The 15,346-nt window shown below is 38.4% G+C and overlaps 1 protein-coding gene across 1 annotated transcript; it reads right to left on the bottom strand.

Annotated features, from left to right (window-relative positions):
* Positions 1-359: 359 nt before the first annotated feature.
* On the bottom strand, positions 360-11,607 carry pbrm1l (polybromo 1, like). The gene is given in 31 exon segments (XM_030134384.1): positions 360-523; positions 759-963; positions 1,139-1,203; positions 1,591-1,752; positions 2,530-2,685; positions 2,767-2,965; positions 3,102-3,309; positions 3,403-3,586; positions 3,681-3,838; positions 3,953-4,098; positions 4,478-4,723; positions 4,810-4,838; positions 4,841-4,966; positions 5,096-5,278; positions 5,357-5,586; positions 6,530-7,169; positions 7,391-7,496; positions 7,609-7,888; positions 7,978-8,063; positions 8,149-8,290; positions 8,430-8,646; positions 8,734-8,825; positions 8,917-9,002; positions 9,089-9,187; positions 9,283-9,351; positions 9,565-9,681; positions 9,828-9,977; positions 10,213-10,360; positions 10,828-10,925; positions 11,056-11,224; positions 11,506-11,607. Coding segments are annotated over 30 exon segments (4,926 nt in total). The 5' UTR covers positions 11,191-11,224; positions 11,506-11,607.
* Between the last annotated feature and the right edge of the window lie 3,739 nt (positions 11,608-15,346).

Raw genomic sequence — 15,346 nt, 5'->3', positions numbered from 1 at the left:
TCCATATCAGCCCAAGTTTCATAAATCAATCAATCTTCCATCCTGATGATTACCTGGTAGCTGTAAGTGATCCCAAAAGTAATAATTAAAAACAGAAGCTTAAATAGTGTTTGGAATTTTATTTTTGATAATATCATCACACAAAAAACTGTCTGCCACACACTTAATCCATTGGGTGTAAAAAAAATGAAAAAGCACACACAAATTACTACTGAGCTCATAATGCTAGCTAATAAATATAAAACTGATCATGAATCACTATAAAATATTGCTTCTATGGTCTATTAACCTCCTGAAACTGTAGTTCAGGAAAAAAGCAGTGAGGGAGCTGGTTATAAGTGGTTTGAGGGTCCTACAGGTTACAAGTTATGTGCCTGACAAATGTTCAAGGAGTCTCTGAGCATCAGGTCACGAAGTCGCCACAGTGCATCTGCCATGGTTGTGTGGGCTCCTTTGCTCTTTAGCCAGTGAGCTGGTAGTCTGCTCTCCTGCTCTTTGGTCAGGTAACCATCTCGTCTTTGAACTGTTGTAGAAAAAGATCAGAGTAAAGATCAGGTAAATGATCTCCGTTTTTGAAATGCACAAAAGAAAGACGATAAAATATGAAAGTCACCATTTATGTTGCAAATTCTTGTGCTGTAGGAAGTACACCACTTATACGTCAAATACATCAGTAACAAAACTGTTTCTATCATGTGATATATCATGGTTTTAAATTAGTGTTAACAACTGCTTAAAAGATAACACAAGAACATCACCTTTGAGAGTTTGGTCCCACTTGCTGACAGTGTTAGACTCTGAGTTCAAGCCTTCTATATATTTCAAGTAGGCTTCTGAGTGAAGCACCCTCTGGGTCTTTGGTGGTGGAGCCACAAACATTGGGGTGGTGGGCTGCAGGTGTGAGGGCTGGCCCTGTCCTGGATATGGTGGGGGAGCATGCTGCCCCGGGCTGTACATCCCAGGCTAAAACAGACAGTCATCATAGTTTTGTCTTAGCACTTAGACAATTTGTGAAATATTTCATTGTAAAATATAGTATTAAAAATAACAAATAATGGTATTATGTTGACAACTATACAATGTTATATCAAAACCTCAACCAAAATGTACAAAGCCACATATCTGAACCAGGTCTCACCTGTTGCATATAATTTCCTCCAGCAGGACTTCCTGCCATGCCGTTCATCCCAGCGCCCATCATACCTGTTTGAAAGACCACATTTAGCTTTTTTTCCTAGACTTATTAACTGCAATGCAGTCATTCTTTATTATATTGTTGTTGTTTTCTTTATGTAAAATCTACAAAAAGTATCAAGGTGAGTCATGAAAATGTTGACTATCAGTAGAATGTTAGTTGTTTTGGATCAGTTGTACCATGCATTACATCTGTAACTGTGAGTGAATCCTTCATGTTACTGCAGGTGTAGGATGTGAGAACTCTTATAGAGGTTGTTGGACACCAGAGAGCTTTGACCACTTGATGAGTATTTCAGATCAGGCTGTGCAGCCTGTGGACCAGGTAAACCCCTCCAGCAGGAGAGACACGACTGGATGTGACTGAGCAGGTGTGGCTAGGACAGTGGCCCTTACCCTGATGGGGCATGCCAGGGTACCCGGGCATACCTTGCTGGAGGTGGTGATGAGGCAGGTGGGGCCCCCCTGCAGGGTGAGGTGGCATTGGGGCCACACACAACAAACCCTCATGGGGGCCCTGCAAGGGCATGTAAGGTGGGCCGTAAGCTCCCATCATGCCTTAGGAAAGAGGGCGAGGAGAGGACAACATATCCATGCATAAATGACATGCAGCTCACTATAAAATAACATGCACTACTGCTGCACACTGTGGCCCCTTTCACACATGCCGCCGAAGCTGTAAAGAAAATATTAAATATATCGTACTTTCATGACTACTGAAAACTACTGATAACATGTTCCATCCTGCATAAAAATTTGAAAAATTCATCAGCATTCTTATTTATGACAAGTAACCTAAAGGGTAAAACAGAATGACTGAAAGACCTACTGTATTTCAACAAAGCTTCTGTAAAAATTCATAAAGGTCTTTTATTGTGCTAATTCTGCTGTAGTACAGTAATGTATAACTACAATGAATTAATGATGTCAACGTTGAATTTTTACCAAGTAAGAGACTTTTATAGAGATACGGCTGAATAACCAAAGTGATGTTAAAAAGGTTCCATGTGTGAAAGGGACTGATGATAAAAATGACTCTGAGGATGTTAGCAGGCAAAACAAGCATGAAAGTTAAATGATAATGTAAAGTTTATCATCAAGCATGCAGTCAAATTCATGCAATTTCAGGTATGAAGCTACTAATAATAAAAACTATTAACATAAAATAATATGGTACTGCAGCAAAAAGAACACAAAATGTTGCTTTAGAATGTTGTTTAAAATAAACATGTTTCCGTTGGTTAGAAAATTAGAGGATTACGGTCTTTAGCAGTTCCAGCCTCACTTTCCTGCTGCCATGTGTCAAACACTCATGCTGTCTCTCAGAGGGGTTACCTGACACAGGTGTCATGGACTGGTTTATCATTCCCATAGTGCTAGGCGAAGGCACCACCCCCATCAGTGCCCCTACAGGGGTACCTGCTCTAGGGGACCCTTGCTTCTGGGGCGGCCTCTCACGCTCTTGTTGCTCCACTATTTTGGCGGCACGTTCTGAAACATACACAAATAATTGTTGGGTTCACGCAAGTTCTCCCAAAAGTAATGCTGCGCCCATGTAGAGGCCAGTCTCACCTTCATACTCTGCTTTCTTGGTAGCCTCAAGGTTTCTCCACTCAGTGCCCACCAGTCGACTCAGCTCCCCAAACGAGAAGTCAGGGTGTCGAGCCTTGATGACAGCTCGCATTTCACTGCTGAACAAAATGTAGCCACTCATGTTGATTTTCCTCTTGGCACCCTCTTTCTTCGATAGTCCCTTCACTTTTGGTGTAGACTGAAAAAACAAAAACAAGATATTAAGCAAAAAGAATTTCACAAGTGCTGCATCCCTTGAAAATACATATTTGTAATATTACCAGGGGTTGTGAAGAAGGCAGTAGTGGTCAAAGTGCTTTGTAATGCATGAATACCTGAGAAGGTGTGTATGGCATGGTGTCCATATCACTTGCCATTGGAGTTTGCATCTGAGGCATTGAAGGTGTCTCTGAAGCCTCCTCTTCCTCATCCATGTCGTCCATATCATCATCTGCATCCTCCAAATCTGCCAGTTTCACCTCAAGCTCATCTATTTTCTTGTCCAAGAAGGGCGATGCTTCCTTCTGCGGCACCATTAGTTTCCTAAAAATGATACCAGTATAAGAAGATCACACGTTTATGTTGGGCAAGAATATATGTGCCAAATTAGAATAGTGCTCTGCATAGCTGACTGACCTGAAATAGTAAATTTCATCCTCCACCACTTTAGATGAATAGGAGAAGCGTTTGAGACCCTTAAATTTTTTCATCTGTTTCTCTGAGTCAATGTAGCGGCTCTCGCAAAGCAGGACATCCTCTTCTGGGACCTCAGTAGGTCTGCATGACAGGAAGTCCTTAAAGGACGACACCATACATTTACCTGCAAATCCAACAAGACAGCTATGAGTACTGGTACGTAAAATGAAACAGCCTTGAATTCACACAGTCATAGTGGTGATGCTTAAACACACTACCTATGACACAGGTCATGGGTAAAGTCTCCTCCAGATTACTCAGAAACACTTCTCTCTTGTAGAACATTTTTGTGGGCTCATGCTCAGTTTCCTCTGGATGAATGAAGATGGGTCCAAAGAAAAATGGAGTTCCATTCTGTACCCAAAGCTTCTCTATCCTGCAGCCCAATAGAAAACAACCACATTAGGAATCTACAGTATCTCTCCAACACCCATAAAGGATCAGTATTGTAATATTTTAAAGTAACTCCCTACTGTATATTTTCACCCACCGTGCCACTCTTGGTTTGGACAGACCATGTGACTGAATGTAAACACAGTCCCCCACTTTGAACCACATCTTGTTGTAGCGTAACTGTTCGTAGTACTGACAGCCAGGCTCAGCTCCACTCATTTCCATCGAGACATCCTCTCTCTCCTAAAAATGAATCATCATACAAACAGAGCAGAGAAGGGTTTATATTTTCACAAACAAACTTTGACTCTAGGTGTTCTCTACTCCATCATTGCAAACAATCACACAGACCTGACTGTTGTCAAGGCCCTTATCCCCAAAATAATTTTTGCTTTTTGACTATATTAGACAACAAGAGATTTGTCTTTTTTTCTTACACTGATACTGCTATATGGGTAGGAGAGTTACACAATTAATAAAAGTAATGAAAATACAAACTGAATTAAATAAAAACAAAAACAACTAAAAGTACTTATCTAGTCACCAGACCAACACCATTATGTTCAATTCTAGTGCCCTTTATTTACCATGTTAGAGCCTTGAAAATCTGGTGTCTTCTCACCTTGTCCATATAAGTGTTGCCCTCTGCATATGACAAAGCCAATTGTTTGTCCAGATCAGGTTTGGCAAACATGGAGGCAACACGAACAACAGGCAAATGTACTTCCCGTGGCACTAGTTTGACAGAGCTCCCTGGCATGGCCCATATCTTGATCTTCTTAAATGCTTTGCTTCTGGCAGAGTAGCGGGATTCACAAACGTGGACATCCTCTGCTGTGTAGCCCTCCGGCTGAAGTTTGAAATAATCCTGCAGGAACCAGAAAAAAAAGATCATGATTACCTTGCTTTAAATTTAACAAAACAGTTTGCTTGATATACTTGACAGGGTCTTACTTTTACAAACATGACCACACATTTCCCAGGACTTTACTGATGGCCACTTTGTTATAGTAGTCACTCTTGAAGACCTCCTTTTCCAGAAACTTGCGTGTGGCGAGGTGGAAGGTTTCACTGGGCCTGTAGAACCAGCAGCCATACAGCCACTTCACACCTTCATGAACACATAGAAGCCAAGATCACATCAGCAATAAGTGTAAGAAAAGACAACGCCATTTCACATTTTATTTTAGGTCTGCATGTGTGAGTTTTATTTTCTTAATGAATATCCCACAAATACTACCTGCTTCATCCTCCCACAGGCGTTCAATACAAACGATGTGTGGCTTAAGGTTCGGCTCTGACGGCTCCACGTACACAAAGTCTCCCACATGATACGTCCTGTCTTCGAAGGTGCACTCCTGAATGTACACACGCTCCGTCTCCAACTGCCACAATTCTTCTGACCGGTCCTCATTTTTTACACCTTTGTGAAACGTAATTTTATTTTCAAGCAAATGTCATGTAAATATTTTAACTTATCATATGTTTGGTGTATACAAACCTTTGCTTTCCTCCTCTCCCTCCTCCTCCTCCTCTTTCTTCTGCTTGTCTTCCTCAATTTCTTTGGGAATTTTCTCCCTTTTTTCCTGATCCACGTCATTGTGCAGGTGTTTTACTGTGTAGTTGAGTGCTGTCGACATCAAAATTTCTCCATTCTTGCATAGTTCATCCCTGATCTTAATGAAAAATTGTTGCAGTTCAACTGCATCTTCAAAGATTTCTGAGTCAGTCCTGCAAATGTGAAAGAAAATTTGGTAAACATTTGTGAAATCTACATTTTCATGCAAAAAGTAGGATGTATTACAGAGAACAATAAGAGAATACATCATTACCACTATGGAATATATATGTATATATATATACACACACACACACACACACACACACACATACATACAGGGTGGGGAAGCAAAATTTACAATATTTTGAGGCAGGGATTGAAAGACAGTGTATGACCAATTAGTTTACTGAAAGTCATGAGAATTTATTTGCCACAAGAAAATTTACATAATAGAAAATGTTTTTATTCTATGTGTCCTCCTTTCTCAATAACTGCCTTCACACGCTTCCTGAAACTTGCGCAAGTGTTCCTCAAATATTCGGGTGACAACTTCTCCCATTCTTCTTTAATAGTATCTTCCAGACTTTCTCGTAAAAGTTTTGCTCATAGTCATTCTCTTCTTTACATTCTAAACAGTCTTTATGGACACTCCAACTATTTTTGAAATCTCCTTTGGTGTGACGAGTGCATTCAGCAAATCACACACTCTTTGACGTTTTGACGTGATTACTCATATGGGCAAAAGTTTCTGAAAAGGTATGGATAATAGTGTTAGGTATGATTATGACATCAATATGTTTGGTTTCAAAACAATTGACGTAGTGCCTGCTGAGAAAAAACAACTAAATGTTCATTGTAAATTTTGCTTCCCCACCCTGTATATATATATTTTACCGTTAAATACAGGGGAGTTTACCATAAATCTAATTTCTACAGATATGAAGTAATATTTCAATAGCATGTGGATCATTTATTAATTTATAATTTGAAATGAAAACTATCAAATTTAACAACTACGAAAACCAATTTCATTTTCTCTATGACTTTACTTCAGTTCCACTAAACATAAGCAACATGGTGAGTTTTTAAAACAATCAAAGCAAGTTATCAAACCTGTGCAACCGCCTCGCTTTCTCTAGCACCTCGAACATGTGTTCCTGGAAGACATCCAATCTTCTGTAACGGCCTCGGTCCACAATTATCCTGATGACATCAAAGTTGAGTGGCGGCTTCTCAGGTGCAGCTGGATCCACGGCAGGAATCTCAGCCAGCGAGTCACTGTAGCAGCGACCCTCTTCATCCTGGTGGCCCAGCACGGACACGAACAGGTTCCTTATCAGCTCGCGCACATGAGTTCCCACTGCTGGAGGCCCAGAGTCCTCGCCTCCCTCCTGCTGCTTTCGTGTTTCAAGAAGCACCCGGTGCAGCACCAGAGCATCCCGATATATCAGAGATTCCGGCTCGTTGTAAATACAGGCGTTGTTGAACATGAGAGCAAAATCTTCCACCAGGGCTTCCACGTCTTGGTAACGGCCAGCAGCCATATGGCTTCGCACACGCTCCATATCAATAGGCTTCTTGATTGTGGCATAGTAGTCTGGCAACTCGGAACGTGATGGCAGACGCAGGAAGATGGTACTTAATCGTCGACCTCGGCGGTCAGTGAAGTTCCGCACAGCATCATACAGTTCATTTAACCTCTGCTGGAGAGGAGTGAGGTATTTGGACTTCTTTGGAGAGACACCACTCTTCCCTAAATGACAACAGTAATGATTAGTAAGTATTTGCACTAATGTGAATCAAGACAATTTCATCTCCAGAAGCAGGCCATTATTTGCACCAAACACAGCATAACAGGTGTTTAAGTCAAATTACCTAAAATAATGCTGACAATCAAAAAACTCAGAGTTGTTTAATCCAAATAAAATAACATATATAAACTGGCTGGTGTTTTTTGAATTAAGATAAACTTACTAGGTTTCAGTTTAGGAGATCCAACATCCTCCTCTTCAGGCTGGGGTCCTAATTCCTTCCGTTTGTCTTTCAGTATCTTCTCCAGAATATCAGCATCATTATAAACCTATCAACCCGAAAGAATTGTGTTGGAAGAGAAATTTGCAAAATTATTTTGCATGTGACAGTAACAACACGGAAAACCACACATCTTCCCTAAATGGATTTTATCTTTTTACCTGAGATCCCTCTTCATTATAATGCCTTGCATTACGGAACATCAGCTTCATCTCATCCATCAGAGTCTCCTCTGAGGCGTATCGCTCACTGCGAATGTTGTGCTCAATGGTTTTCAGGTCCATTGGTTCAAGGATGACTTTATAGTAGTCAGGGTAGTCCTTCTTGGACGGTTTGACCATAAACAGATCACAGAGGCGTCGATTGGTGCCGGCCTCCCTGGCTTCAGTCACTGCAGCATATAGGGCTTTCATTCTATTCTTCTTGACATTTTTCTTGTGACTTAAAAAAGAATTAATTCAGAATATTAGAACATGAATGAGCTTCAGATCCTCACAGTATAAGTACTTGAAAAAATTAAAACGTCCTACCCTTTCCTCTTGATGCTTCCTGCATCAGTTGACAATATACTGTCTCCATCTTCGTCGTCTTTCCTCATAAGTTCCTTCCTTTTTGCCTACAGAAACAAGCATCAACCATCCAATCACTCATCTGTTACCATTAATGGAAATGTTTCCAGCAAGAATCTAATGTACCATTACCTGCATGATCTGCTGAAGCCTGAAAGCCCGTTTGTAAATACTTGAGTTGGGCATATTGTAGCGCTTTGCGTTCTCAAACATCAGATTGAGGTCAGCTTCTATTTGTTCCACACTTTCATACTCGCCATTCTTCATCTTCGTCCTGAGAAAAGGAAAAAAAAAACATTCTTCAAAAAGGCACTCACCAAAATTGTTTTGTGAATCCTTCCTTGTGGTTTCATGTTCCAAATATAACCAATGAAATCCAATCCATAACACACTGATTAGTGAACGTTGTTCACCTGATCTGATGCAGTGAAATGGGCTGTTTGATCTGCTGATAGTAGTCAGGATATTCTCTTCGGGAAGGAAGTTGCTGGAAAGGTTCAGAAAAGACCTGGCCCTGGTTGTTCCTGGCACCCCTCACAGCTTCATACAGCTGAAAGATAGGGTTGTTCATCTCCATACTAGAAGTCTGACTCTCAGCTTCTGACTCTCCTTCATCATAGCACACAGAACCTGCAAAAAAAAAAAAAAAAACCACTATGAGCTTTGTATTTTCAACACAACATTTATAATTCAGTTGCTAAAAGTGCAGAGAATTACCAGAAAGCACAGGGTCATCCTCACTCTCTGAGCCATACTGAAGTGTTACACTGACACCAGAAAGTCGATCTCCCTGACCAGACCTGCGATTTCTGATTAAAAAAAAAAAGTTATGCAACACATCTGGCCATGAGGTCTCAGTAAAGGTTACATTTTCTTAAAACTGTGCCTATGGTTCAATACCTGATGCGAAGACTTGATTTAGTGGGTTCTGCGTGTTCAAGTTCAGTCTTCCGTTGAATGAAGACTTTCTTTATAGTGTTAGCATCCTATACAACAACAAAAAAGTTTTACATTTGGTATGTTACATGTCATAACAAAGAGAAAAATAAAGAATAACAGAAACTCTGTTTACCTTAAAAACCTGAGATCCTGGTTCATTATATGTTTTGGCATTTTTGGCCATCAGGTCAATGTCCTTGGCCATAGCATTCACACTTTTATAGTATGAAATCTATACAAGTAAAAATATAACACTGGTTAGACAAAAACATGCTTTTCTAATTCAAAGACTGCAAAATAATGGTGAAGTAATAAAAATAAAAATACCTGTATTCTTTGAGCGATCATTCTTAGATCTATTGGCTCCTTAATAATGGCATAGTAGTCTGGGTAATGCTAGAAGAGAAAGTGACATCAAGGATACCATAAGGATATGTAAAAGAAAGAGTAGTGTTTTGATCTTTACTGTTCTTTAACTGGAATCATAATGTTTTTGCATACTGGACATAATGAATGACTGATGAATTATGGTTTTTGATATTCATGTAAAATAAAGACAAAAAAAATCACAAGATCAGAATCAAATGTGAGGTTTACTTCCTGGCTTACCACTTTGGAAGGCAGTTTCTGGAACAATTCACTGACCAGGCGCCCTGAGGGATCAGCATGTGACACTACAGCCTCCAAGAGTTGTTCTAACACCTCCTTCAAGCTGCCAGTTGGGGTCTAAATGAAATCAAAAATTCAACAAGCATAAAACATGTATGTAAGCATAGAAAGATACATCAACAAATGAACATAATATACACTTCTAAATCAGAGTCGTCAGATAAATTAATAATTATTGTAAATACATGTATAAAAGTACTTGCCTCATCCTCAGTTGACATTCCTGGATTATCCATCATGTCATCACCTTCTTCATCATCATCATCTCCTTCCCCAGGTTGCACAAACTCATTCCTTGTTTGCAAATATACCTCCCATAACTTACATGCAGCTCGATACTCCTCAGTGTCTCTCTGAGGAAAAAAATTAAAAGAAGCACAGAGAAATTTGGAGGCTTGAGTCAAATCCATAAAAATTTGAAAATATAAATGATCAAATGAAGTCAAATGAAATTTGTTAAACAATAAAGACATGTAGGAATATTTTAATTTCTTGTACACGGTAATGGAAATTTTTTTTTAACCCTTGTGAAAATTTATAGTGTTTTAATCATGCTAGGGTTTAGGGTACAAATACCATTTTTCTTACCTTGTAAAATGATTTGGCATTGTTAAACATGAGGTGGAAATCGGCTGTAAACTGCTCCACATCCTGATAATCTTCTGACTTTAGCTTGTACTGAATTTTTGTCATGTCAATAGGTTGAGACACCACTTCATAATAATCTGGCAGATTCCTAAAAAAGAAGGGGTTGATTGCAGTACATTACATTCTCTTTACTTCTCATAATGTACGAATGAGCTGCTCTGTAACAACAGACTGTACATTCAATGGAGCTGAACAATTTATCAAATATTACTTACTTTACAACATGGTTAACTGCCCAATTACTGTAACAGCTACAATTTTAGATAAAAGTAAAATGTGACCATATCATTCGAAACTTAGCATTATAGTAATACTAAGTTAGCCCTAGGGGAAGGGTATCCAAATCCAGTCCTCGAGGGCCGGTATCCTGCATGTTTTTTATATTTCCCTCTTCCAGCAGACCTGGTTCAATTAATGATCAGCTCATCAAAGCTCTGCAGAAGTCTGATAACGATGTAATGGCTTCCAGGATGTAGTTCGCATACAGTACAGTCCTTATGTGCAGTGTATATGCGACTTGAGTCTTGTTTCTTAGTTGTGTGCGTGTTACTATACCTTCTTTTTGGTACCCTTAAGAAAAATTCAGACAGCTGCTTCCCTTTATCGTCCTTGTGATCCTTGACAGCGTTGAAGAGTTCATGGCAAACAGCGATCTGGAGGATGGAGACAATAACAAGAGTTAAAACCCGAGGCATTGTTTACAGACGCACACAGACTGATAAGATCAGACAAACCTCGCAAAAAGTAAAGGAATTAATTTATTGTCATTGTATGAGTTCTTACCGTGTCTACAGGAGGAACATTTGAGATCCTTCTTCTTTTTCTTCCACTTCCAGGAGTAGAGGAGGCATCATCGAGGTCGCCCCCTCCACTAACACTGCTGGAGGGTGAAGTGGCCCGTCTCCTCTTAGCTGACATCACTGGCTAATTTCACAACAGCTTAGCCGGATAGCTACAAAAACAAAAATAACTTGGGTTTAGTTAACGTGGAATTAATTGATGTTTAACAAAGTAACAGTCGCTTCTTTCTCTAGTCAGTGCCAGGCTGAAGTAAACTCAGCCGGTTTCCGTTTGCATCGATTGAATGTATGAAACAAAGCGGCTGTTAGCATCTTATCCTAGCTGGCGTGCCGAAATGCTAACAACAAAGCAAAGCTCATCTTAAAAAAGTTACATGGATCAAAGCATGTGGATAAACTAAACAAGAAAGTTAGATTAAAAAGAAAATCTTACCCCAAACTGAGCTAGGTTTGCCGTAATTCCCTGAGCAAAAATATGTGACAGCTAACCTAGCTAACTGTTGTTTGAAAACTCCTGCCCGGAAGTGGAGGTTGTATTGTGTTTGTATGAGAGGAGAAGGCGGGCACTGCAATTAGCACTGCCCTCTACAGGTTAGGACTGGTAATGTAACAGCTCAGTGGCGAAAATAACACTTTACAGGAATTATACATGGTTTTCTCTCGATTTTGAGAGGTTTTAGTCACTCACTGTATTTTGAAGTATTCAGACCAAATTATTCTATTTTATTTTAGCTCAACTCAAATCCATTCTATCTATATTCTGCATGTAAAGCTTCACCTACTAAAGTTACTGAAGGCCACTTAGACTCAAAAGTTTGTCCCTATTCATATCAGCATTTTCCATAAAACTTAGGTGCAACAGTTTATGTTTATGCATTTGGCATACACTTTTTTCCAAAGCGACTTACAGGGGAAAACCAATCAAATCACTCAATCAGTCAAATTTTATTTATATAGCGCCAGATCACAACAAAAAAGTTATCTCATGACACTTTATATATAGAGTTGGTCAAAACCAGACTCTAAGCCAATTTACAGAAACCCAACAGAATCCTCCAGGAGCAAACATTTGTGACTGGTGACAGTGGCGAGGAAAAACTTCCCTTTAACAGCAGAAACCTCGAGCAGACCCAGACTCCTGGAGGATGGCCGTCTGCCAGTGGAAAGCTTAGGGGTCTTCCTATGAGAAAATTTTAGGTTTTTCAACAAAATTGTGGATCATTATTAGTTTATTATTATTGTGTCTGTGTGCAAAAAAAACATGAAAATCTTTGAGGATATAAACAGCCACAAAAAAGTTTAAAGAGATCATTTATTAAAGAACCCTACTAGGCTCCAATTACAACAACTAATGAGGAGAGACTCAATAGAACTAGTTTTGACCCTCTCCAATTAACGTTACTTTCAGTGGCTTACAGTATGTGCTGCCAAAACTGACTTGGACGTTACTCCAAAGTGCTTTAATTGTGTGGAAAAACCCAATAATATAAACAAAGACTTATTCAAGAACAAGTGCTATGGCAATTACAATATAATTCAATATCAATTGTTCTTCAATACGCTATGTGCTGGTTGAAGGTCATTGCTGCAGAATGACTGAGATTAAAAATCTCCTTAACATGAATTCCCTGCTCTGAAAAGGCAGCAGCACAATTAAGCGGGCTTCAGACAGGGTTCCTGCTATTAATGCATTCTTTGTGCTGACTGATGCTTTTTTAACCCATAAAGACCCGGACAGCAACTGACGATCAAAATCATCCACTGATATAAAATGTTTAATAACTTCTAAACCACTTATCCTATCAATATATGTAAATAATGGGTGTAAAATGCAGTTTGTTTATCTTTTCATGGTCATCAGATATGACCCATTTGGACATTCAGAAGCTTTATGTAAATATGGAAACAGCATCATCTTCTACAACATTGATTTACCAGTAAAACCCCTGGAGTTTGATCGATAACAGTGGATGGAGACACTTGTTTTTATGTTCTGTTTATGATATTGTTGTGGAAAAAGTATCTTTTTCATCAGCTTTCTCTGTTTCTGATATAATAACCCTCAACTTTAATCTGAGTTTTTATGAACATGTCCATGATCAGTAAATTAAATACAGGAAAATACATGATTTTCACTGAAAAATGCAAAACATAGAGGATAATATTATAATAAATGGTGATAAATCACTTAAGAAAAGTTAAATCTGGAGAAAAATTCATTTGGGAACTGCCACAAAAGTAGCACTGGGTATTTATATGTTAATCTTACTCCTGATTTTTTGTTTATTTAAGTAGGCCTATGCTTAATTTTATCTCTAACTTCAGTTTTTATGATTTAATTCATCAACATGTGACTTTATATTTTAATTTTCCTAGTTTTTACTTATACCAACATCTAAATCCACCTGTGCAAGTGTTGGAGTTTAATATGGAGAGTAAATGCTTCCCTCTGACCTCCCCACTGTAAATAGCCTATTTAAGTTTTACATAAAAGGGGTGGGCTGAGCGCTAAATGAGTTGTATACTGATGTGGATCATACACTCTGAAAAATAGAGGTACCAGCTTGTACTTAAAAGGGTACAAATGCTTGTCGCTGGGGGTATACTTTTTTGAGAGACATTTCTGTACCCTTTCAAAATGGTCCATTTTTGTACCTTAAGTACTTTACATAGAAAGAAAACTCTCATATAGTTGATAATGCCATGATGTTTAAAGTTTGAACCGGTGGCCTAATTGAGAGAAAAAAAAAAAAAACAAAAAACGGCAAGCTACAACATCAAGACATGGAGGTGTGAATGAAAATTTGATAAAACAGAGATTATGGCAATAATCAGAGGTTCTAATAAGCTAAATAAATTATTAGGCTATTATCATTGAGCTAACTGGGCTAATAAATTAAAACACAAATTATTATTAAATATAATATAGAGTAATTACAGTATGATATATAATAAATAATGTGCTAAGCCTAATGTTTTAACTATAATTAGGCCTGCTGTTCAGTTGTTCTAGCCTATAGCCTATTCTCATGGTCTACACACATTTTTTAATGCTGCAGGGTACCTTATAGTACAAATTTGTGCTTTACATAACTTTGGACCCCTTTTCATAGTCTAAAGGTGCAATTCTGGCCTCCTAAAGACTAATATTGTACTTTTGAGAGAACATTCTTAAAAAATGTACTTATAGGTACATAAATGTTCTGATCTCGTACCGCTATTTTTGAGAGTGCACTTTGGATAAAAGCTTTGTTAAGATTTGTTAAGAAAAGTGGCCTAGGTGGCATATTTTCCTTTTAAAATGCAAATTAACTGTAACTTTCCTAAAATAATAATGTTTTTCTGACAGCATTTAAGTAATAATGTACTTTTTACACTAGTTTTCCCCAGGGATCCATGTCATTAATCTTGTATATTTAAATAGGTTATGTTGGTGGCAATGGGTATTTATATGTTAATCTTGCTCCTGATTTTTTGTTTATTTAAGTAGGCCTATATACTTAATTTTACCACTAACTTCAGTTTTTATGATTTAGTTCATCAACATGTGACTTTAAATTTTAATTTTCCTAGTTTTTACTTATACCAACATCCAAATCCACCTGTGCAAGTGTTGGAATTTAATATGGAGAGTAAATGCTTCCCCCTGACCTCCCCAATGTAAATAGCCTATTTAAGTTTTACATAAAAGGGGCGGGCTGAGTGCTAAATGAGTTGTATACTTTGGATAAAAGCTTTGTTAAGATTTGTTAAGAAAAGTGGCCTAGGTGGTATATTTTCGTTTTAAAATGCAAATTAATTGCAACTTTCCTAAAATAATAATGTTTTTCTGACAGCATTTAAGTAATAATGTACTTTTTACGCTACTTTGGGGTCCCCAGGGATCCATGTCATTAATCTTGTATATTTAAATAGGTTATGTTGGTGGGGGGAGGGTTAAAACAGGTTATTTAATTCAGTCATTCATGGGTTGTCCCTGTTATTTTGTCCCCTGTATGGCTGCTCCTTGTCACCCTGACTGTGATTTGGGGAATAGCTCCCATGAGTGGAGGTGTGTGATGCTGAGGAAACAGGGCGTTGTCTTAAGATAATTAACATGTCAAAAAAAAAAAAAAAAAAAAAAAAAGAGCTGTAAATCTTTTTAAGTGCGCATGCGGCCTATTGGTTCCCTTAATTCTTTGGCACATTTTTTATTCCAAGAAAATCCGGGCATTCGCATGAGTCTATGTAGGCTGATGTATGTCCGTCTTGTATGATCAATTATTCACTATAAA

Source organism: Sphaeramia orbicularis, chromosome 5, assembly GCF_902148855.1.
Source record: "Sphaeramia orbicularis chromosome 5, fSphaOr1.1, whole genome shotgun sequence".
Lineage (NCBI taxonomy): Eukaryota > Metazoa > Chordata > Actinopteri > Kurtiformes > Apogonidae > Sphaeramia > Sphaeramia orbicularis.
This window is presented reverse-complemented; position numbering and strand designations above follow the sequence as displayed.